The sequence below is a fragment of the Leopardus geoffroyi genome, chromosome D1, assembly GCF_018350155.1.
Source record: "Leopardus geoffroyi isolate Oge1 chromosome D1, O.geoffroyi_Oge1_pat1.0, whole genome shotgun sequence".
NCBI classification, from domain to species: domain Eukaryota; kingdom Metazoa; phylum Chordata; class Mammalia; order Carnivora; family Felidae; genus Leopardus; species Leopardus geoffroyi.
This window is the reverse complement of record NC_059329.1, coordinates 99,804,622-99,826,339: the sequence shown is the minus strand read 5'-3', so window position 1 is coordinate 99,826,339 and position 21,718 is coordinate 99,804,622. Positions and strand designations below refer to the sequence as shown.

The 21,718-nt window shown below is 41.1% G+C and overlaps 1 protein-coding gene and 1 long non-coding RNA gene across 3 annotated transcripts; both read left to right on the top strand.

Moving 5' to 3' along the window:
- The first annotated feature begins 646 nt into the window (after positions 1-646).
- MTCH2 (mitochondrial carrier 2) lies at positions 647-21,504 on the top strand. 2 transcript variants are annotated; one of them, XM_045485215.1, is made up of 13 exons: positions 647-941; positions 3,260-3,344; positions 3,503-3,609; positions 8,826-8,852; positions 9,327-9,389; positions 11,502-11,559; positions 11,834-11,885; positions 12,435-12,494; positions 14,862-14,955; positions 16,000-16,047; positions 16,708-16,775; positions 18,065-18,140; positions 19,964-21,504. In XM_045485215.1, the coding sequence occupies exons 1-13, from the start codon at positions 855-857 to the stop codon at positions 20,048-20,050; spliced, it is 912 nt and encodes a 303-aa protein (XP_045341171.1). In that variant the 5' UTR covers positions 647-854; the 3' UTR covers positions 20,051-21,504. The 2 variants fall into 2 exon arrangements, with proteins under 2 accessions (XP_045341171.1, XP_045341172.1); XM_045485216.1 differs by lacking the exon at positions 8,826-8,852 and having other exon boundaries at positions 751-941.
- Positions 3,805-4,494, top strand: LOC123601674. Its single transcript, XR_006714232.1, has 2 exons — positions 3,805-3,895; positions 4,229-4,494. It is a non-coding gene; the product is annotated as an uncharacterized LOC123601674 (long non-coding RNA).
- Positions 21,505-21,718: the final 214 nt, after the last annotated feature.

Sequence of the window (21,718 nt, the reverse complement as noted above, 5' to 3'; positions counted from 1 at the left end):
AATTCACGATCCCCAAAGACCACCAGGGAGCCGAGTCTGATGCAAAAGCAAGGAACCTTCATTTGAGCTAGCTCGAGCTCAATCTCCTACCTGCAGCGGTGAGATGCCAGAGAGAGAGTGAGTTTCAAAAGCACAAAGGTTCATAGGGGTCTAGGGGTAGTTGGTGGGATGATGGTCGTGGCCTTAGCTGATTGGCTGGGGAAGGATCAGAGTCCCGTTGTGCAGGTTGCCAGGCGTGGTTTGTATGGGAAGTTTGAATGGGTGAGCGGGAAGTTACTCAAGGGGAGGGGGTTTTAGCGAGTGAGCAGGAATTTCTGCTTTTTTTTTTCTGGTTTTCCCAGAAAAGGGGGCCATGTCGGGGACATAGTCACTCAAGATGGAGGACACAGAACAAAATGGAGTCGGCCAGCCTAGGACCGCTCTTTCAGCCCAAAGTGCAACTGTCCAGGCAAAGCATAACAGAGAACTCTCCAATTCTTTTATTCCTCTGACCTTGCCTTTGCCGTCAGGGTCACTGACGCCCCACTGCCACGCCCATTCTTCTCCTTCCGAGGCTCCCAGCCTGCGCAAGCGCAAAAGAAACTGCCTTTCTTAGTGGAGGGCGCGGATCCCACTACAAAACGCATGCGGCCCTGGCCTGTAAGCCCCGCCCCGACCCCTGCGCTGGCTCGCGAGCGCCTGCCGTTTCTCCGGGCGGGGCGGTGGGCGGGGACTGGGCGGAGAGGCGCGCGCCGGTGCGTGCGTGTGTGCGCGCGCCGCGGGCGGGCCAGTGAAGCCGGCGGCCCTGGCACGTGATACGGGAGCGGCTCGGTCGCTTGGTGGCTTGGTCTGTCTGTCCGTCCGCGGGTGCCATCATGGCGGACGCAGCCAGTCAGGTGCTCCTGGGCTCCGGCCTCACCATCCTGTCCCAGCCGCTCATGTACGTGAAGGTGCTCATCCAGGTATGAGTCGTCGCCATCCCTTTCCCCGCCCGGCGCCTTGTTTAGTCGCCGCTGCCCTCCGCGCTTGGCGATCGGCTCCAGCCTTCCCGGGCCTTCAGTCCCCTGAGATGCTGCTTTTTCCCTGCTGCCCCTTCCTTCCCCGCAGGGACAGCTTCTACTGCCCGCGCCTCTTCCACTGCCCATGGGCCTTCCCCAGGTCTCACTTCCTTCCTGGGGAAGGCGGGGAGGCCCGATCCTTTCCCCGTAGCCAACTGCCGTCCTGCCCTGCCCGGTGGCTCCTCTGAACTTTGTTTTTTCATCCCTGAGGTTGATACTGGCCAGTTGCCACCAAGAGCTTCCCAACCCTCCCTGCCTACTCCTCTGAAATTAGCATTCACCTCCTCCCCCGGCCCGAACGCAAGACATTAAATATATTAAAGACAAATTTGATATAAAGGGGAGCCAACACTTGATTAGCGTTTTTCTTCTTCTTTTTTCTTTGCTACTGTTACTCTTCTGAGATTTAGCACCAGATACCCAGGTAAACACAAGGAGCTCATTCAGAAGTGAGAGGATTCACTGAGCTCACTGAGCGCTCTCCCAAGAGCAGCCCTTGTGACTCATGACAGTGGAAACCACATCTGTCTGAGCTTGGAATAGTTCAGATGAAAGAGTTGAAGCATATATGTTAGTTTCTAATCTGTGAAATAATCCTTAAGTGACATTTTACATTCGCAGGCAAGTAACCCAGGTTTCAACTGACGGTACACTATTTGATAGTGTTTTCAGTTGCCTTTCTAGAATTCCCTGTGATGGGCATGTCATTCATTTTTTTAAACTCTTGTTGAGAGTTGACATAATTATGTCATGCATTATTCCAAGGAAGGGAGCAGTGATTAGAACCCCTGTCCTTGCCATCTACCTTTCTATCAGAAACATGCAAGACCCTAAGGAGGGCCACATTTCTTACTATTGAGTTGATGCTACTCCGTATTATGTGTCGCTTGGCTGACCCATGTGGATTCAGATTCTGTACATAAAAGGCTATTATAAAGTAAATTATTTTAACTAAGAACAAAGACTTTGATTGAAATGTGCTATGACATCTAAAACAGAATTGGCACATTTGTAGCTAAATAGTGTCTTGAGATGACATTTTGCAGTAAATCTGCTATGAGCTCAGTACTTCTTCAGGAGACAGTGTTTTTTTAGTGACGTCTAGAGCTCTTGTCTCAAAAATTTTAATATCCTCAGCCCTGATTACTTAACTTCTGTGTGTTGCCAAGTGTCTTTAAGGGTTTTGGTGAAATTTCCAAATACTCAGCTTTATTTATTTATTTTTTTAGTTTATTTATTTATTTTGAGAGACAGTGGGAGAGGAGCAGGGAGAGAGGGAGAGAGAGAGAGGGAGAATCCCAAGCAGACTCCACACCGTCAGCATAGAGTCTGATGCGAGGCTGGAACCCGTGAACCACGAGATCATGACCTGAGCTGAAGTCAGATGCTTAGCTGACTGAGCCACCCAGGTGCCCCCCGAATACTCAGTTTTAAAAATAGTTGTATGGTAGCACTTTGAGGGAGCTCAGTCAGGAGTTAATTGAACAGGTTAAGAATCACGGCAATAACGAGTCAAAACCAAGTCCTATGGCATTCGTTCTCTCAACTTTCTCTTTAGCACTAAGAATGCTGAATATATTGTAGAAATAAAATGATAATCATTAACTCTAAAATGGTCTTCATTAGATTATTAATGACAATCAGCTTGTTTAACATGGATTTAGCTTATAATCATTTCCCACATGACTTATCCAACCATATCTGCATTTGCCTTTTGAGTGTTTCATCTTGATAGCCAAATCCATAGTGGATACTGGCTTAGTCTTCTGTTTTGTCCAGATATAAAAAATGTGTTTGGAGAGCGTAGCTGGCTTAGTTGGTATAGCATGCAACTCTTGATCTCCCAGTTGTGAGTTTAAGCCCCACGTTGGGCATGGAGATTACTTTATTTAAAATGTGTTAGATTTTCTTTAGAAAATATTTTTGAGCCTCAGTACACTGTAGCTTTCCTAACACAAAAGTTCCCTTACTCTGTTTTCAATTTGATACTAGTCCAGCTCAGCTACATGGCTTACTTTGTAGAATTTGAACCAAACAAAAGGAAGCTTGGAGTTCATTGAAACTAGTGTTACCAGTTGAGGGAATAAGAAACTGACAAGGATGATACCTCATCATTGTCTCGGAAAACGCTGTATTTTAACTGAGGTTAAAAATTATAACTTTACAACCAAGGTATTTTGGGGAATATTGCTTAGTATTGATACATCCTATTGTTTTTAAAGGTGGGATATGAGCCTCTTCCTCCAACAATAGGACGAAATATTTTTGGGCGGCAAGTATGTCAGCTTCCTGGTCTGTTTTGTTATGGTAAGTGTTTTTGATTTATTTGGAATTGGAGGACATTGAGGATGATGATAGGTAGGTAGGAGGTATGGAAAGAAAAGATATACAAAGCCTGTTGACATGAAATTTCTATGTAGCTATTTCTTTCAGCTGGAATTTAAATCTCTGACTTGTGTTCTTAGCTCAGCACATCGCCAGCATTGACGGGAAGCGTGGGTTGTTCACAGGCTTAACTCCAAGACTGTGCTCAGGAGTCCTTGGGACCGTGGTCCATGGTAAAGTTTTACAGGTAAGAACATCAGTTCATCTTCCCAAAGATTTAGATTACCTTTTATGCAGTTTGTTCTACTGACCAAGAGCAGGGTTATTTTTGCTTTTTGTTTTTTTTAAATAATTGTTTACTTTTGGGGGGAGAACACAAGTGAGAGAGGGACAGAGAGAGGCGGGTAGAGGATCCAAAGCAGGCTCTGTGCTGACAGGCTGACAGCAGTGAGCCCAATGCGGGGCTTGAACTCAAGAACAAGGAGATCATGACCTGAGCTAAAGTTGGATGCTCAACTGACTGAGCCACCCAGGTGCCCCAAGAGCAGTTTTAAAGATATATTTATGACCGTGATCTTTCTTCCTCTTGAAAACATTTTCTTCAAATATCCATTTTTTTTTTCTTTTTAAAAATTTATTTATTTTTGAGAAAGAGAGAATGTATGCACAAGTGGGGGAGGGACAGAGAGAGAGGGAGGGAGGGAGGGAGAGAGAGAGAGAGAGAGAGAGAGAGAGAGAAAGAAAGAAAATCCCAAGCAGGCTTGGAGCTGTCAGCCGAGCCAACGCAGGGATCCATCTCACAAACTGTGAGATCATGACCTGAGCCAGTGTCATGAGTCAGACACTTAACCGACTGACCCACTCAGGTGCCCCCAAATACCCATTCTTAATTCTTTCCTGGAACGCAAGGGGAATTTGTATAAAATGAAGCATTTGACTTTGATCTACACAACCTTCGTCCTGTGAATCAGTCATTCTGAGAAGAAAATGAATGGCAATTATTCGATCTCCTGCATAGCTCATTTGATTTCTTTGAAGGAGGAAGGAGGCTGATTAAAACATACATATTTCTTTCTGAAGTTATTTTTTTCTTATCATTACCCCTAGTAAAATGTTTTCTGTTACAAACTTATTTTTTATGTATTTATGTTTAAAAGGTTTTTTTATTGATTTATATTTTAAAGTAAGCTGTGTGCCCAATGTGGGTCTTAAACTCACAACCCTGAGATCAGGAGTCGCATGCTCTACCTGTTGAGCCAGCCAAGTGCCCCACAAACTTATTTTCTTAAAAAACTTAGCAAGATAAACATAAAAGTCAGGATAGTGGTTATTTGTGGGAAGAGGGAAGGGAAAAGGGACCATGCATGACATTTGGGGGTAATGGAAATGATTTTCCTTGACCTGGATCATGGCTATGTGGATATTTGTCATGTGATTATTTATTCCGTCATTTATATTTTGTGCACTGTTTCTGCAAATGTGTTAATGTTAAATAAACTAAAAAAAAATTTTTTTTAACCACCAAGGTCCATGTCAACTGCAGGGCTGTAGAAATTTTGGGGAAGTAGGGGAAGAGGTGAGAGGTGGAACTTTGGCTATCTGTATCTGAGGCATTTGATTTTAAGAAAGCCAGAGATCTGAAGTCTGACACTTAACCAGCTGAGCCACCCAGATGCCCCACTAACTGCTTATTTAAATAGTACTGGGCACAATCCTTCATTTACTTTTGTAGGCTTTCACATTACCCCAGTTCTAATGTTTTATCATCTGATGACCATGTCTTGATTTTGTTAGTTTCATGATCTAATTGGCTTCGATTTCATTTTTTTTAAAGTTTTTATTTAAATTCCAATTAGTTAACATACAGTGTAATATTAGTTTTGGGTGTACGGTGTAGTGATTCAACACTTCCTTAAATCGCCCTCTGCTTATCACAAGTGCCCCCCCCCTTAGTCCCCATCACCTATTTCACCCATCCCCCACCCCGCCCACCTCCCCTCTAGTATCTATCAGTGTGTTCTCTGTAAAGAGTCTGTTTCCTGGTTTGCCTCTTTTTTTTCCCCCATGATCATTTTTTTTTTAATGTTTTATTTATTTTTGAGAGAGAGAGAGAGACAGTACGAGCAGGGGAGGGGCAGAGAGAGAGAGAGAGGGAGACACAGGATCCGAATCAGGCTCCAGGCTCTGAGCTGTTAGCACAGAACCCAGTGTGGGGCTTGAACTCGTGAACCATGAGTTCACGACCTGAGCTAAAGTCGGATGCTTAACCAACTGAGCCACCCAGGTGCCCCCATTTGTTTTGTTCCTTAAATTTCATGTATGAATGCTAATTGGCTTCAATTTTAAATTCTCTTCACCCTTCATTGATTTTTGAGTTGGAAAGGTTTTCAGTAGATTCCTCACATGGAAGCTGTTTCACCCTTTAGCCACTTTATTATTCTTTACACTTATTCTTTTGTTATGTTTTTAAGTAAGCTCCACTCCCATTGCGGGGCTTGAACTCATGACCCCAAGATGAAGAGTTATATGGTCTACCCACTGAGCCAGCCAGGCGCTCCACCTTATACTTATTCTTGTTGTCATGCCTGTGGGCTGAATGTGGAAAAGTGTGGGCAGCCCGTGGGTGAGAGTAATGGAGTCCTAATGGGCAGGTATTTTTGGTGGATTGATTACTAGTGTTTCATTCCCAGCCACACCCTCCCCCGGGCTCAGTGAAAGTATTGCCCTTACCCGAGTGAGATTTACATATGGAAAGACAGCTGTCCTCTAGTGGGCTTCATGTGTAGACTTAGAGCAAAAGTGAAAGTACTACTTGAGAACAAGGTCCTGTATGTTCTAGAAAGTAATAAACTCCCGGTAATCAGGTACCTTGAATATATGTTTCACATGCAGCCAAATGAAATATAACAGGGGATTGGTACTACACTTAGTATCAAAAGCAGCTCCATACAATCAGGAAGAGAGACCAGTTCAGGGTTGGTGAAACTGTTAGCCTTTTATAAGAAAGAGTTCTGTATATTTGAACCAGAATGAAATTAAATTCTGTTCAGAATAGTATAGAAAGGACAGGAGGAAATTTTTATTTTAAGTTTCTTTATTTTTGAGAAAGAGCAGAGGAAGGGCAGAGAGAAGGGGACAGAGAATCCCAAGTGGGCTCTTCCCTGACAGCAGAGAGCCGGACGCAGGGCTTGAACTCACAAACCGTGAGATCATGACCTGAGCCAAAGTCGGACACATAACTGACTGAGCCACCCAGGCGCCCCTAGAAATGAGTGAGAATTTTATTTTATTTATTTATTTTTTAATTTTTTTTTTTAATGTTTATTTATTTTTGAGACAGAGACAGAGTGTGAACAGGGGAGGGGCAGAGAGAGAGGGAGACACAGAATCTGAAGCAGGCTCCAGGCTCTGAGCTGTCAGCACAGAGCCCAATGTGGGGCTTGAACCCACGAACCGTGAGATCATGACCTGAGCCGAAGTCAGACGCTTAACCGACTGAGCCACCCAGGTGCCCCATGAGTGAGAATTTTAAAATACGCCTGAAACCATTAGAATTACTCTTAACTAAAGACTCGGAATTTGACCCGAAAACATCATATTGCTTAATCTTAACATTTACTCCCTTTCTTCTGATTTTTCTTTTAAATCTTTTTTTAATAGGAAGTATTGTCTGTTTTTTTAATCTGGTATAACTAGTGACTCAATTGTCTGCTTCTTTTATTTCACCTAGCCCATCTTCTATTTCAGAAGTATCCCACAAATAATATTTCCTCTTCCAATCTAGTCTGAGCCTTGGCAGTGTTCAAGTTCTCTAAAAGAGAACAAAATCTTCTCTCGCCTGTTTTAGAAACAGTCAGATACAAAAGGAAAAGTGAAGCGATTTTAGCTATTCAGACTTGGCACCAATTCTCTGTTCTTTTGTGCAGTGAAGAAAAGAGCCTTGCCCTAATTTGATATTGGTACTACTTTCTTTTTTTTTAAGTGAGATAAAATTGGTACAAAACATATGTTTCAGGTGTACAAAATTGTAATTCGACATCTGTGTTCATTACAGAGTGATCGTCTGGTTACCATCCATCACCATACATTTGACCCCATTTGCCCATTTCATTCATCTTCCATCCCCCTTCCCTTCTGGTAACCTGTTCTTCGTGTCTATGAATTGGTTTGGTTTGTTTGTTTAAATTCCACATGTGAGTGAAATGCAGTTTTTGTCTTTCTCTTTCTGACTTATTTCACTTAACTTAGTACCCTGAAGGTCCATCCATGTCTCAAATGACAAGATTCATTCTTTTTTATGGCTGGGCAATATACTCCATTATGTACATATACCACAATTTCCTTATCCATTCACCCATCCATGGCTATTTAGGTTTTTATATCTTGGCTACTGTAAATAATGCTGCTATAAACGTCAGGGTGCGTATATCTTTTCAATTTAGTGTTCATATTCTTCAGATAATCCAGAAGTAAAATAGCTGGATTTATATGGTAGTTCTTTAAAAAAGTTTTTTTATTAACTAATCTCTATCCCTAACATGGGGCTTGAACTCACAACCCTGAGATCAAGAGTCTCATCCTCTACCAACTGAGCCGGCCAGGCACCCCCGATAGTTCTATTCTTAACTTTTTGAGGAGTGTCCATACTGTTGTCCACAGTGGCTGCCTTAGTTGACGTTCCCACCAACAGAATCAGGTAATTTTTCTCCACATCATCTCTAACACCTGTTACTTCTTTTTGTTGACAGCCAATATAACTGATGTGAGGTGGTATCTCATTGTGATTTTGGTTTGCATTTCCCTGCTGATGAGTGATGTTGAGAATCTTTTCATTTGCCTGTTGGCCATCTGTATATCTTGTGTGGAACAATGTATATTCATATTCTCTGCCCATTTTTTAATTGGGTTGTTTGGTATTGGTTCTGCTTTTTCATGAAAAAGCCATGAGGCTTTTTCCATAACCTTAGGCCTAGGGTATGTTTATACCAGTTTATTTCTGCTAAACGTGTATGTTTAGTAAATAATGCCCTTGGGTTTCTGTTTTGGTTTGTTGTCCTGTTTCATTTATTTATTTATTTATTTACTTACTTACTTACTTACTTACTTAAAAAAATTTTTTTTGAGTAGGCCCCACACTGAGGCTTGAACTCACAACCCTGAGATCAAGACCTGAGCTGAGATTAAGAGTCAGATGATTAACTGACTGAGCCATCCAGGCACCCATTTCTTCTCTTAGATGAGAGTTTTCATGAGCATTTGCCTGTTCCTCTAGCTGGCCAATATGTTAAACTTAGTAATAAGATATCTTAGAGACACTTACTTCCAACTGATAATAGAAATAGAAATTATTGGAGATATTCAACAAAAAAAAAAAACCCAGAAACTGTTTTACTTTCATTTTATGTCCTCTCTCAATGACACTATGACAGCCCTAATCATCCTTTCTTTTCTTTTCCTTTGTAGCATTACCAGGAATGTGACAAGGTTGAGGTATGTTGGAGCCTATTTGTATGCATGGGTGGCCCATTTCCCTTGCAGATTATTATTGCTCTTTGGTCCTCTTTAGGAGAAGGGACAAGCAGTCAGTTTTCCTTTCATCTCAGTGAGCGTTGGTGTACAGAGTGGCCAGGTGTTGGAACAGTTTTATTTAAAACCATCAAGATAGGGGCACCTAACTGGCTCATTTGGTGGAACATGTAACTCTTAACCTTGGGGCTGTAGGTTCAAGCCCCATGTGGTATGTAGAGACTACTTAAAAAAAAAATCCTTAAAAAAATTAGAAACAGAAAGAGAGAAAGAGAGAAAGAAGGAAGGAAGGAAGGAAGGAAAGAAAGAAAAAGAAAGAAAGAAAGAAAGAAAGAAAGAAAGAAAGAAAGAAAGAAAGAAAGAAAAGAAAGAAAGAGAAAGAAAGAAAAAGAAAGAAAGAAAACCTTCAAGATATCTGTCTTTCGTATTGATTTCCAGGATTTAGGCCCTGGGAATGTACAAAAAGAAGTCACACCTTCCTTCGACCAAGTTATCAAAGAGGTAAGAGACAAATTATGTCCTGTGCTATTTCCCAAAATCACAGTGTATGCAGTGTGGCATTTTGTGGAATTAGGATCATCAGGCCTGTGTGTTCAGTGTTTGTTCCAAATGAAATCAGACCTTCAATTTAATTTGGGCTTTTCTATATAGATATCATAAAAAAGAAAAAAAAAAAAGCTATTTGGATTACATGCATTTGAAGGAAACTAATTTTGTGGTCATCTCATCTTTAAAATTGAAGAGGTTTTCCCTGAAAGTTTTCTAATGGAGTTGTAAACATCTGGCACAGTGTTAAATTAGTGGCCAGGTCCTTTGTGAATTGGATATTATCCATCTCTCTGGAAAAGCATTTTTTTTTTTTAATGTTTATTTACATTTGAGAGAGAGAGAGAGTGTGAACGGGGGCGGGGCGGGGGGGTAGGCAGAGAGAGAGACAGAGACAGAATCTGAAGCAGACTCCAGGCTCTGAGCTGTCAGCACAGAGCCTGATGTGGGGCTTAAACTCACAAGCCATGAAATCATGACCTGAGCCAAAGTCCTCAATGGACTGAGCCACCCAGATGCCCCTCTATCCGTAAAAGTTTTTACAATGTTATTCTGACTTAGGGGATTGTTCCTCACACCCATTTTCCTCTTCCCATCTCCTACCTTAGGAGTTTGTTTCATACCTGACTTAATATTTATGGCTTTCAAAAGTACTCTTTGATTTCTTAGTCTTCACATTGTCTAATTGTTTTTAGTGAGGTTGCAATTTTCTCGTAAATGCTACTTTCTTTTTAAAAAAAATTTTTTTTTAATGTTTATTTATTTTTGAGAGACAGAGCGAGAGCAGAGGAGGGGCAGATAGAGAGGGAGACACAGAATCTAAAGCAGGCTCCAGGCTCTGAGCTGTCAGCACAGAGCCCAACGTGGGACTCAAACCCACGAACCGCGAGATCTTGACCTGAGCTGAAGTCAGACGCTTAACTGACTGAGCCACCCAGGTGCCCTAAATGCTGCTTTCTAAAATATATATTCCAGGGGCACCTGGGTGGCTCTGTCAGTTGAACTTCCATCTCTTGATTTCAGCTCAGATCATGATCCCAGGGATCCCAGGGATCCCAGGGATTGAGCCCCATGTCAGGCTCTGTGCTGAGCATGAAGCCTGCTTGGGATTCATTCTCTCCCTCCCTCTCTCTCTGTCTCTCTCCCTCTCCCTCTCTCCCTTTCCACCCCTCTCACCACCCCCCCACTCTCCCTCCCTCTGCCTCTCCTCTACTCCCACATGTACATGATCTCTCTCTTTCAAATAAATGGAAGAAATTAGTTTTAAATAATAAATAAAATATATATTCCAAAGCAAATCTTACTACAAGTGTAGCTATCAGATGAATCAACTTTGTTTCCATAAAGTTTCTACTTTTATTAAAAAATAGAGGAACATGTATTAATATACATTTTGTATTTTCTTAACTTCAGTTGGCCCATCCTGTCCCACAGGCTCTTCTCAGGACTACCATACCATGAGGGCTGTCTTAACTAAATAACTGAAGATAATGTTTAAATGCATAAACGAATGACCTGGTGTATTTACAACCTACCTCCAAGTATTGTAATTTAATTTTCTTTGCTACTTCTTTGCAGAGTCCTGGACAAGAAAGATAAACTAGGATAAATAGCATTTCTGAGATATTGCAGTTACATGGTTGTGGTGGAAAAACAAATCAGAGTTGTTGTGTTGGTACAGATTAACTAGAGCCTGACATTTGAATAATGTAGATATCAGAGTGTGAAATCACTCACAGTGAGAAAGTGACTTCAAAATCTAAAACACAGGCCTCACAGTTTTCTTCCAGCTTGGTTACCATTTGCTAGTGACCCTCCCTGTCTTTTTGCCTTTTTTTTGTCCCCCAATCTGTAAAATCGAGAAGATAACCGAAATCTGCTTTGCACATCAGTTTTGAGAAGTAACCCCAACAGAACGTTGAAATCCACAACTGAGCAGTCTGAGATGATGACAGTGTGTTACAGTATCACGTTCAGGGCAGGAGGGCCCTGTTGCCCGCATTACTTCTCACAGGAATTTGAATGTCATTTATTTAGATCTCAGAAGTGTGTGTTGATTGTTTCTAGACAACTCGAGAGATGATGGCTCGTTCTGCTGCTACCCTCATCACACATCCCTTCCACGGTATGTTTGCACTTAGTAACTGAAATCTGATTTGTGACCTTACTTTTTAGAGCATGATCTCTCCTCTCCAACTGCTTAGACAGATTGATGTGGGAGTTCACTTAAGTGCCTTGCCTGTGTGTTTTTTGTTTTTTGTTTGCTTACTTGCTTTGGCACTTATCCAGTTTACCCAGAGAGCAAAGTGTCTTTAGGTGGAAAAAACTTTTTTTCTTTTTCAGGGCTATCAAAATATATGTCGACGTAGTTTTAAAAATCTTTTCTCTGTGTTCTGCAGTGATCACTCTGAGATCTATGGTACAGTTCATCGGCAGAGAATCCAAGTACTGGTAAGTGTTTTTATTTCCAAGGATTCAAGGAGATCAGTTGAAGTGCTTTACATTTTTTTTTTTTTTTTTTAAATCTTCATTTATTTTTGAGAGAGAGAGAGACAAAGTGCAAGCAGGGGAGGAACAGAGAGAGAGGGAGACACAGAATCCAAAGCAGGCTGCAGGCTCCAGGCTCAGAGCTGTCAAAAGTGCTTTCCATTTTTATGGTGCCTTAGATATATCATTTTGATCAAGTTGATATATCATTTGATATGCACACACGCAGAAAAGGGAAAATAGAAGAAAATGGGCTGGGCACGTTTAAGAAGCTACCCAAGATCTCAGAGTAAGTTGCAGAGACACTAAAGCCAAAGTTCACCCTGACTCCATGTAACTAGGTAGTAATATCTCCACACCTGTCCCAAATTCAACTGTCTTTACAGAGTGAGGGTGGCAGAAAAGGGGGTGGGATATAAATTTGACCTTGTCAAAAGTGATAATTGAACGTTTTCTTTAGTAGCTCCAAAATAATCTTCATGTATTTTTGCCTTTCCATCTTCTGTACGTTAGTGGACTTTATGACTCCATAGTAACCATCTATCGTGAAGAAGGCATCCTAGGATTTTTTGCGTGAGTAAATTGTTGATTTGTGTGTGATTATTCGTGGGAGTGGAAAGCTTTAATGAAAATAAGGACATGACTGTTTAATCCCTGGAGAAAATGTACTCTCTGGGTTTACTTCATGTTAAACTCTATTAAGGTCCCTCTGACTTAAATTCTCTTGTAAAGATCCCAAACTTTTACTTCCAGACATCTAAAACACTGGAAATTAGAGGGTTTTGTTTTTTGTTTGGGGGATTTTTTCATTTTGTTTTAACAAATAAATTTATTCCAAGTTTCTACCTTTATAATAAGTTCCTAATGATGTACAGTTGATAAACTAGGGAAACTTAATTTTTGAAAAATGGGAGAATTACCTAACATGTATCTCCCTTATCCTGTGAGTAACATGTTTTTGCAAGGCTATATCCGTTCCCTTGAATTTCCTTTAGAAGAACTTAGACTACTACTGTCATTCTTCTGTTAACAACAGAAACTGTAAATGGTCCTTTTTCATTTTCAGAGGGTTTCCATGTCACTGATTTTATTTGAGCGTCCTAGTCTGGGAGAGGGGCGCCTGACTGCCTCAGGTGGTGGTGGTGGAGCACAGGACTCTTGAGTTCAAGGTTGTGAGTTCCAAGCCCCACGTTGGGCACAGAGCCTACTTTAAAGAAAAAAAAAAAGTAAAACCAAACAAATCGCCTGGGAGATAGGCAGGGTAGTTACTATTCTTCTCATTATAGAGGTGAAAAAAAGTTGATGCTCTGGGAATTTCATTTGCTGCCGGTCACGTAGCTGATAGGTAGTGGAAGTGGCATTTGAACCCCGGTCTTCAGTCTGTGGGGTAATGTTCATCCCGCAATTGCATACTGCCTCACCTAGGTCACCCAGGCCCTGGGAATGTGTTTTTTGATATCCCTCATCTATCTCTGGGCCATTCTTGTTTTGTTTTGTGATTTTGTAGCCATTTTTGGCCCTGTCAAATTTAAGTATCAAATACCTTAGCCAAAATTATATGTATTTTTAAAATTATTATTCATTTATTATGATTTACATGTTTTTTATTCCTAATCACTTATTATGCATTCTTTTTTATTATTTTTTTTAACGTTTATTTATTTTTGAGACAGAGAGAGACAGAGCATGAAGGGGGAGGGTCAGAGGGAGAGGGAGACACAGAATCGGAAGCAGGCTCCAGGCTCTGAATTGTCAGCACAGAGCCCGACGTGGGGCTCAAACTCATGGACCACAAGATCGTGACCTGAGCTGAAGTCGGACGCTTAACCGACTGAGCCACCCAGGAGCCCATACATTCTTTTTTTTTTTTTTTTTTTAATTATATCCAAATTAGTTAGCATGTAGTGCACCAATGATTTCAGGAGTAGATTCCTTAGTGCCCCCTCCCACAACCCCTGCAGTAACCCTCAGTTTGTTCTCCATATTTATGAGTCTCTTCTGTTTTGTCCCCCTGCCTGTTTTTATATTATTTTTGTTTCCCTTCCCTTATGTTCATCTGTTTTGTCTCTTAAAGTCCTCATATGAGTGAAGTAATAGCATTTTTGTCTTTCTCTGATTAATTTCACCTAGCATAATACCCTCCAGTTCCATCCACATAGTTGCAAATGGCAAGATTTCATTCTTTTTGATTGCCGAGTAATACTCCATTGTATATATATCCCACATCTTCTTTATCCATTCATCCATCGATGGACATTTGGGCTCTTTCCATACTTTGGCTATTGTTGTTAGTGCTGCTATAAACATTAGGGTGCATGTGTCCCTTCGAAACAGCACACCTGTATTCTTTGGATAAATACCTAGTAGTGCAATTGCTGGGTCGTAGGGTAGTTCTATTTTTAGTTTCTTGAGGAACCTCCATACTGTTTTCCAGAGTGGCTGCAGCAGCTTGCATTCCCAAGCCAAAACTATATTTAAGTCTCTTCTCTGAAGCAGGCACATTTTTGTCCCCTCTTGCTTATAGTTATTGATAGTAAGATGAACCATTGGCCAGAGCTCCAGGATGTATAGCTGGTCTGCATTTGAAAAATGGAAATTGGGTTGCTTGGGTGGCTCAATCCATTAAGTGTCACAGTCTTGATCTCAGCTCAGGTCTTGATCTCAGGGTTGTGAGTTCAAGCCCTGTGTTGGGCTCCATGCCCAGTGTGGAGCCTCCTTTAAAAAAAAAAACAAAGGGAAAATGGGAAAGTCATTAGAGATTAGCCTCTAGTATAGTTACATTACGTAGAATGAACTAGTTAGGACTAGATTCTGGCGGTCAGTGTCTTTTCAGTTCTCTAGAAGACTTTAAAATCTGTCTTTGAGAAGTGTTTGTATTGAGTGGATTATCTTTTTACTGATCACATTTTTTGGCTCTTATTTTTATTGTTTTTCATGTAGGGGTCTTATTCCTCGCCTCCTAGGTGACATCATTTCTTTGTGGCTCTGTAACTCACTGGCCTACCTCGTCAATACCTATGCACTGGACAGTGGGGTAGGTTGTGATCTTGATGAGATGTGCTGGTGCTGACTTTATTGTTTTCACTGGGCAGCTTGGGTAGCTTTAAAGTAAGGTGGTGGGTCACCTGGCTGGCTTAGTCTGTACAGCATGTGACTTGGGGTTTTGAGTTCAAGCCTCACATTTGGCATGGAGCCTGCTTAAAAAAAAAAAAAAAAAAAAAAGATAAAGTAAGGTGGCACTTTATTACGTGCCAGACTCCTCATTATATAGCTAAACATTATCAGTCAACTTTTCAAAGGCTGATGGAATGACCTATGCTATTTACCATGAAAAGATGCACCTAAAAAGTCCTTAGGGTATGGCTGAGTCAGCCTAAGAAATCTAGCCCTGTCTCTGTGCTGCAAGGAGATCACATCTGTATTGGTACATAATTTTAGAGGGCAGTGCAAAGCAGGACAGTTTTATAGCATATTAATGGTGTTTCATCTAATCTGAAGTGTTAATGGGACTCCTGGTTTGGGCTTTTTAGAAACCTCAGCCTGGGAAGTTTTGAGAATTAGCCTTTCCTGGAAGCTGCAGGCCTCTTTGTGCACAGGCAGCCCCATAGCATAGTGGGAAATAGAACACACACAGAGGGAGGACTGAATCCACGCTGTCCACTTCTAGAGTATGGAGACTTGTCTCTGCAGCATCTGGTGCACAGCTGGGTGTATGTAGAGGTAGTGACTTGTCCCTCAGGTGTACCACAAATGTAGTTTCCAGGCATTGGATTTCTAGGACATCAGAAAAGGTTACTTTTTTTTTCTTTTTTTTTTAAATCCTGGGTCTATCACATTTGTTCCTAAGCCATCGTAGTCTAATGCAAATTTGTCTCTTAATGTTGAATCAAGTTGATGATTTGTTCACTGCCTTTTTATGGTCACAATCAGTATTTTATGTTTTCATCTCAAAATTAATTTTTAGGCTGTCAAGGAAACTAAAAATTTAGAGATCGAATATATTGATATGAGTGGGGACAATTAGCTATTAGCATCATCTTAATTTTCTTATTCTGAAAAGGCTTTATTCCTGTTTTAGGTTTCCACCATGAGTGAAATGAAGAGTTATTCCCAAGCTGTCACAGGAGTGAGTTTTTTAAAACCCCCTTAACCTTCTAGTTGTGTTTTGTTTTCTTTTCAATTTCATCTGGGTCGTGTCATCACAGATGTCTCACAGGAATGTCTCTCAAGTTCATTAATGTTTCTCAGAGGTGAGAATGACCCAGGGTCCCCTTGTCACAGGAGCGGCATTAACAAGCCCACATGGTTTGGTCTATGCCACCGTGCCCCCAAGTCTCAGGCCTGCTGCTCACGGCACCCCACTGATCCTGTACCAGACAACTTCACCCTCTTGAGTCTGTGGAGTTTTCCAGTAGTTGACTTCTGAAGTAACTTCCATCATTTTTGGAAGGACCTCATGTTTTCTTACTTTCTTCAGGGGTGTTTTGAAATGCTTCATTGTATTTGATTGTATTTACTTTTTCTCTTAAATAATGTGATTCAGTTTTATTTGAAGGAGGACTCTGTCACGGTACGAGATACCTTCTGGCCTTTTGTTAAAGTGTTGCATGTATCGGTATGTTAAGAGGAGGAAGCATCTCCAGGCTCAAAAATGTGAGCTACTGAGAAAGCAAAGCTAGTGGTGGAGTGTTGCCCACAGTGGCGCTAGGGCTTGAAGGGAGAGGAAGGAAGAGAATAAAGATTCAGAATGACCTAATAACTTAGCTGTCTTTTTACCACTTCACAGTTTTTTGCCAGTATGTTGACCTATCCCTTTGTGCTTGTCTCTAATCTTATGGCTGTCAACAACTGTGGGTAAGTGCCCTGCATTTCTTATTCTAGTAGTTGGCTGCCTGTATGCCTGCCCGGCAGAGCAGTCCAGGGAGAAATTTGGGGAGGAAAAGTACAGTTGATGCCGTTACTAGATTTCCTAAATCTTTTCCCTGTATGCCCCATGTACCAGCGGTGGCATCAATGTATGTTTTATTATAAGCAGCCGTCTCATATCCTCTGTTAGAATATCTCTCAAGTACTTACAGATAATATTCCCTTCCCTGTAGTTTAGGTCCTCTTCTGAAAAGGTGGGATTGTGATCAAATGACTCTATTTCTATATCTTTCCTTTATTTGAAGTCTTTATCTTCCTTTTAATGAAACTTGCAAAGGATATGTCAGGGGTTGAGTGGCAGCTTGTAGGGGCTTCATGGAGAAAGTAAGTTTCTTTCCTAGGGACTTCATGGAAAAAGGAAGTTTTAAAGAAAGAAAAGTAGGAGATTTGGTCCATAGAAAGTTTCTTTCTTTTTTTTCATGGGAAGTTTTTTAACCTTTCACTGTGTTGGTTGAGAAGGATGGATGGGGGTACGGTGGTGGACACCACCGATTTCCAGCTTCTGGACGCCGAGTAATGACCGCATTGGGCAGGAGTTTTGCCTCTTTCTTTAAGTCAGGACAGTTCCAGTGCAGTGCCTGGTGCCATATGCCGTTAGACGTGTCACTGTTTTCAAACAAGGTATCAAATAGATAGCTGTGTGGAGATTCGAGCATAGTTATCATACTTCCTGTCATGTCACATTCTGGTTGTTTTGTGCCCAGTAGGGCACCTGCCACATCTTAACCCAGAGCGTAGTAAAAGAATGAGTTGAGGGTATTACTGTCCCTGACAGATTTTTAGGGAGGAAGAGATTACGGGTTATATCTGAGTAAAGTATGTAGTCACCACTGTTTAGATTCATTGCCATATTTAGGCTCTGTTGAACATCACTTAGCTTTTAAGTCTCCTTTCCCTGCTTATAATTGCTGTGTTCTAGAATTATATTTGTTCACAAATTAAAAACCCAGATGTTTTAGAAAATGCCTAATTGGTTGACGTTTCTGTTTCCTTGCTGTTTCAAAACCTAAATATGAGGGAGGAAAATCCTTTTGGGATGCTTGCTCTTTTTTCCCTTTCTGAATATTTGTTTCATTAGAGCTAAAATTGTCTCTTGGGGAACTTTCTAGGTAAGAGAGTATTTTGACAAAGATTTATTGAACTCTTGAGAGAACGCTTTGTAAATGTTAATTTGAATAGCTAATCTTTTTTTTTTTTTTTTTTTTTTCCTGTTTCAGGCTTGCTGGTGGATGCCCTCCTTACTCCCCAATATATACTTCCTGGATAGATTGCTGGTGCATGCTGCAGAAGGAGGTACTAGTGTGTTACTCTCTCCTTCCATTCCTCCCTCCCTTCCTCATCACCCCTCCTCTCTATTTTCTTTTATTTTGTTTTTGTTTGTTTTCTTAAATAACGTCTCTGGAATCCCAGGTTAATTTTTGTAGCTTCCCCTTTAACTACCAATTAATGCACCCTTTCCAGTGTTCCATGTATCGCTCCAGCATAGTCATAAAATGTGCTGCTGACAGGTCATCAGGAGGGGTAATGAGGAATTGAGAATCTCTGGATGTGACCTGGAAGCCATTTGAGCGATCACATTCAAATTACAAGTAGGGTCCAGGTAGACAGTTATCCTGGTGGTTAAAATGATGGCCTCGATTTCAGATTATTTTTTTCCAACCTCATCTTTTTTGTTGTAACTTCCCACAATCTCTTTATATATTCAGGTGTTTTCCTACAGTAGAGAGGAAACTGAGAAACAAGAAGCTGTTTGTTTTACGATATGATTTGTCACAGTGATGTTGATGGAGCTGGCCTCTTACTTCTGGAGTGTTTTTAGAGAATGATTTTGTCCAGACTCCAGTTTCTGGGTTTGTTATTGTGAGGTGTGTCATCTGCAACCACAGGTCTCAATCAGTCTGGCCAAAGCTTTATTAGGAACCAAAATGGGTGGCTGTGTGCTGAATGTAACACGGGATCACTTCTAACGGCCATCAGTTTAAAGCTGTTCTTAAGCGGGAAGCACTTTTTAGAGGATTGTAGAAGATAGCGTATGAGGAAGCTCTTTGTTGCATTTTGTTATGGCACTTGTAATGCGTGTGAGAAAGGCCTTTGTTCACAGAGCTCAGCCTAAACTATGAATGAAAAAGGCTTAAGTGCTACTGTAGCTGCCTTTTTGCCCAGTGTGCAAGCCCAGCAAGCCCTGTGTGAATCCAGGCTAGAACACGAATGATTGCCATACACACCTAACATGAACGTTCTGGGTTCCGTTCTGAGTCTTACACTCTCTATCGGGCAGTCTCTTATCGTGGTCCCCATTTAAAGGAAAGATGGCCTTTCTTTCCCTGCTTTCTAACTAACCCCCTGCTGTCGGAAGAAAGCAGATAGAAAATGTATTAGGGTATCAGACACCTTGTCGAGGGAGCAGTCAGTCCCATAAGTGCTTAGGACAAGAGCAGCAATCTTGATGGGGTATTTGCTATATATCAGGCATCGTGCTGAGAGCCTGTATCAGCTCGCGCAACTCTCAAAATAACCATATGAGGAGGATGCATAGGTACCATTCTTTATCATCCCACTTCCCATCTGAAGAAACTGGGACTTTGAACCATTAAATAACACTAATTATATAACCCAAGGTTATAGAGTCTGTATTTGTGAGAGCGGGATCTGTGTGCAGCCAGTCTGACTTGAGTCTAGTCACTTAAGCTCCTAAGGTTATTACTTTAATTGTAACATTTTAGAAGTACTTCATAGAGACCTGACCATTCCATTAAAAAGTAAATAAAATCTAGCACTTGGCGAGTGGTAGGACTGTCTCCGCACTTTATATGTACTGACTCATTTGATAACCCAGCCGGCAAGTGGCAGAGCCAGAATCCAAACTGGGAATTTTGTCGAAATAAGTCAGAAATTCTTGCCTTACCCGCATGGCAAAACTGTTAAGTTAGTTCCACGAAAGCTCGGCTTGAGTCAGAGTGCACGTTGCTGCTCTGTACAGTGATAGCCCAGTCTTTCCTGGCCATTTTAGTCACGTCTCCAGAAACGTGTCCAGTTGGATCTCTCTGCTGATTTGGACTGGCTGACCTCATGTTCACACTAGACTTTATTTTTTTTATTTTATTTTTTTTTTCCAGGGAAATATGAGCCGAGGAAATAGCTTGTTTTTCCGGAAGGTCCCCTTTGGGAAGACTTATTGTTGTGACCTGAGAATGTTAATTTGAAGATGTGGGGCAGGGACAGTGACATTTCTATAGTCCCAGATGCACAGAATTATGGGAGAGAACATTGATTTCTATACAGTGTGGCGCGCTTTTTTAATAATCAATCTTGGGAAAATGGAGGTGTTTGGTGTCTGCCTTTTTTGTTCTTTTTCCCAGCACTACGTAATTTACCACTGAGAGTTCCCCTTAGTTACTATTCTGAAATGGGATGTTTGTGCCTCAGATTCCTTACTTAGAAAACAAAAGTTGCATTTTCCTAAAGGTATAGGCAGGTGGTCATGTGACTTGAGTCTTAATTTTAAGGCTTTTAAAATGTAGAGTACATTCTCAAGAAAGAAATAGTTCTATAAAACTTAAGAAATGTAATAAGGTAAACTATATGGGAGGTTATGAATACCTTTTCTTTAGCAGACCCTAAAACCTCAGCATCCACCAGAATCTGCCTCTCATTATCTGCTTCTAAGCACATTTGATTCACCCTCTCATTTTCAAAAAAAAGACCATTGCTAAATTACCTTGGAAAATCTCTACAGGGGTATCCACTCCTTCAGTTTCTTATTGCAGAGTAATAAATTGTTGCCAACAACAAAACAAGGGAAAATTACAGAGAACAAACAAGATATGGAAAGGAAGCATAATGGCTTCTTTCCCCCCTCCAAAGAAATTCTTATCATATAAAATATGAAAAGCAAATACAGCAGCGGTAGCCCCCCCTTTTTTTTCAGTAGCCCCCTTTCTTAGAAGTCTTTGCCGAAGTCCCTAAATTATTTTCATTGTATATAATTTTTCTATGTGATTATAATCTTATAATATTTTCTTCAGTCTTTAATTTTGTTTCTTTTTTGTTGTTGCCGAAGGTGAGTAGTTTACTTTTCATTCCTAGTGATGCCCTTGGAAAGTGTACTTATAACTCCTTATCTGATAACGCAGACTTAAGTCCGCAGGGTTCTTAGGATGTTGACCATCTCGCATGTCATACCCTCAATTAAGCATGTTAACATTTATAGGAGGAAAAAAATCACTTTAGAAGGAAATAATTTCAACTCAAGCATAAAGCTCCTATTTACTCAGGCCTTTTTAAAGCAGGTTAAAATGCTCTAAAAAATGAGAAAGCATATGGTTTCACTACTTAAGTAATCCACTGGATGTTGCCAAATGAGCAAGCACTTAATTTGCTGCTCCTCAGACTTCTCTATCAAAAGAGCAGCGCCCATAATATTAGTGTGAGCATGTAGGGGTGTCCTCCCTCCCTCAGGGTTTAGGAATACAGCCTGAAGTTCATGAGTAGCCTACCTTGAAATGTCTTTGATGTCTCTTACTTTGTTGCAAGAAGTAATGTAAATTTTATATTCTATTCAATATTATATGCATTTGTTTTAATATGAAAATGTTTTTGCATTACCCACTCCCCCCTCCCCAAACATTCTTCAGTAAAGATGATCTAGGAAAATGTGCCATGTTTATTATCCTGTGGCTTCTGTGCTCATAATACCTGCCTGTTTCTAGTCGAGAAGCTTATTGGACTCTAAGAACCAGTCTGCCACCAGAGGGCGCCAAGGCTTCGGTTTTGCCTATGCAAGTTGGGCCGTGAAAAATTTTAGGAAAGCCTGGGATTGCTCAAAGTGCTGTCCCATCAGTTAGTCTAACTGCATCCAAGGTATAGCTACA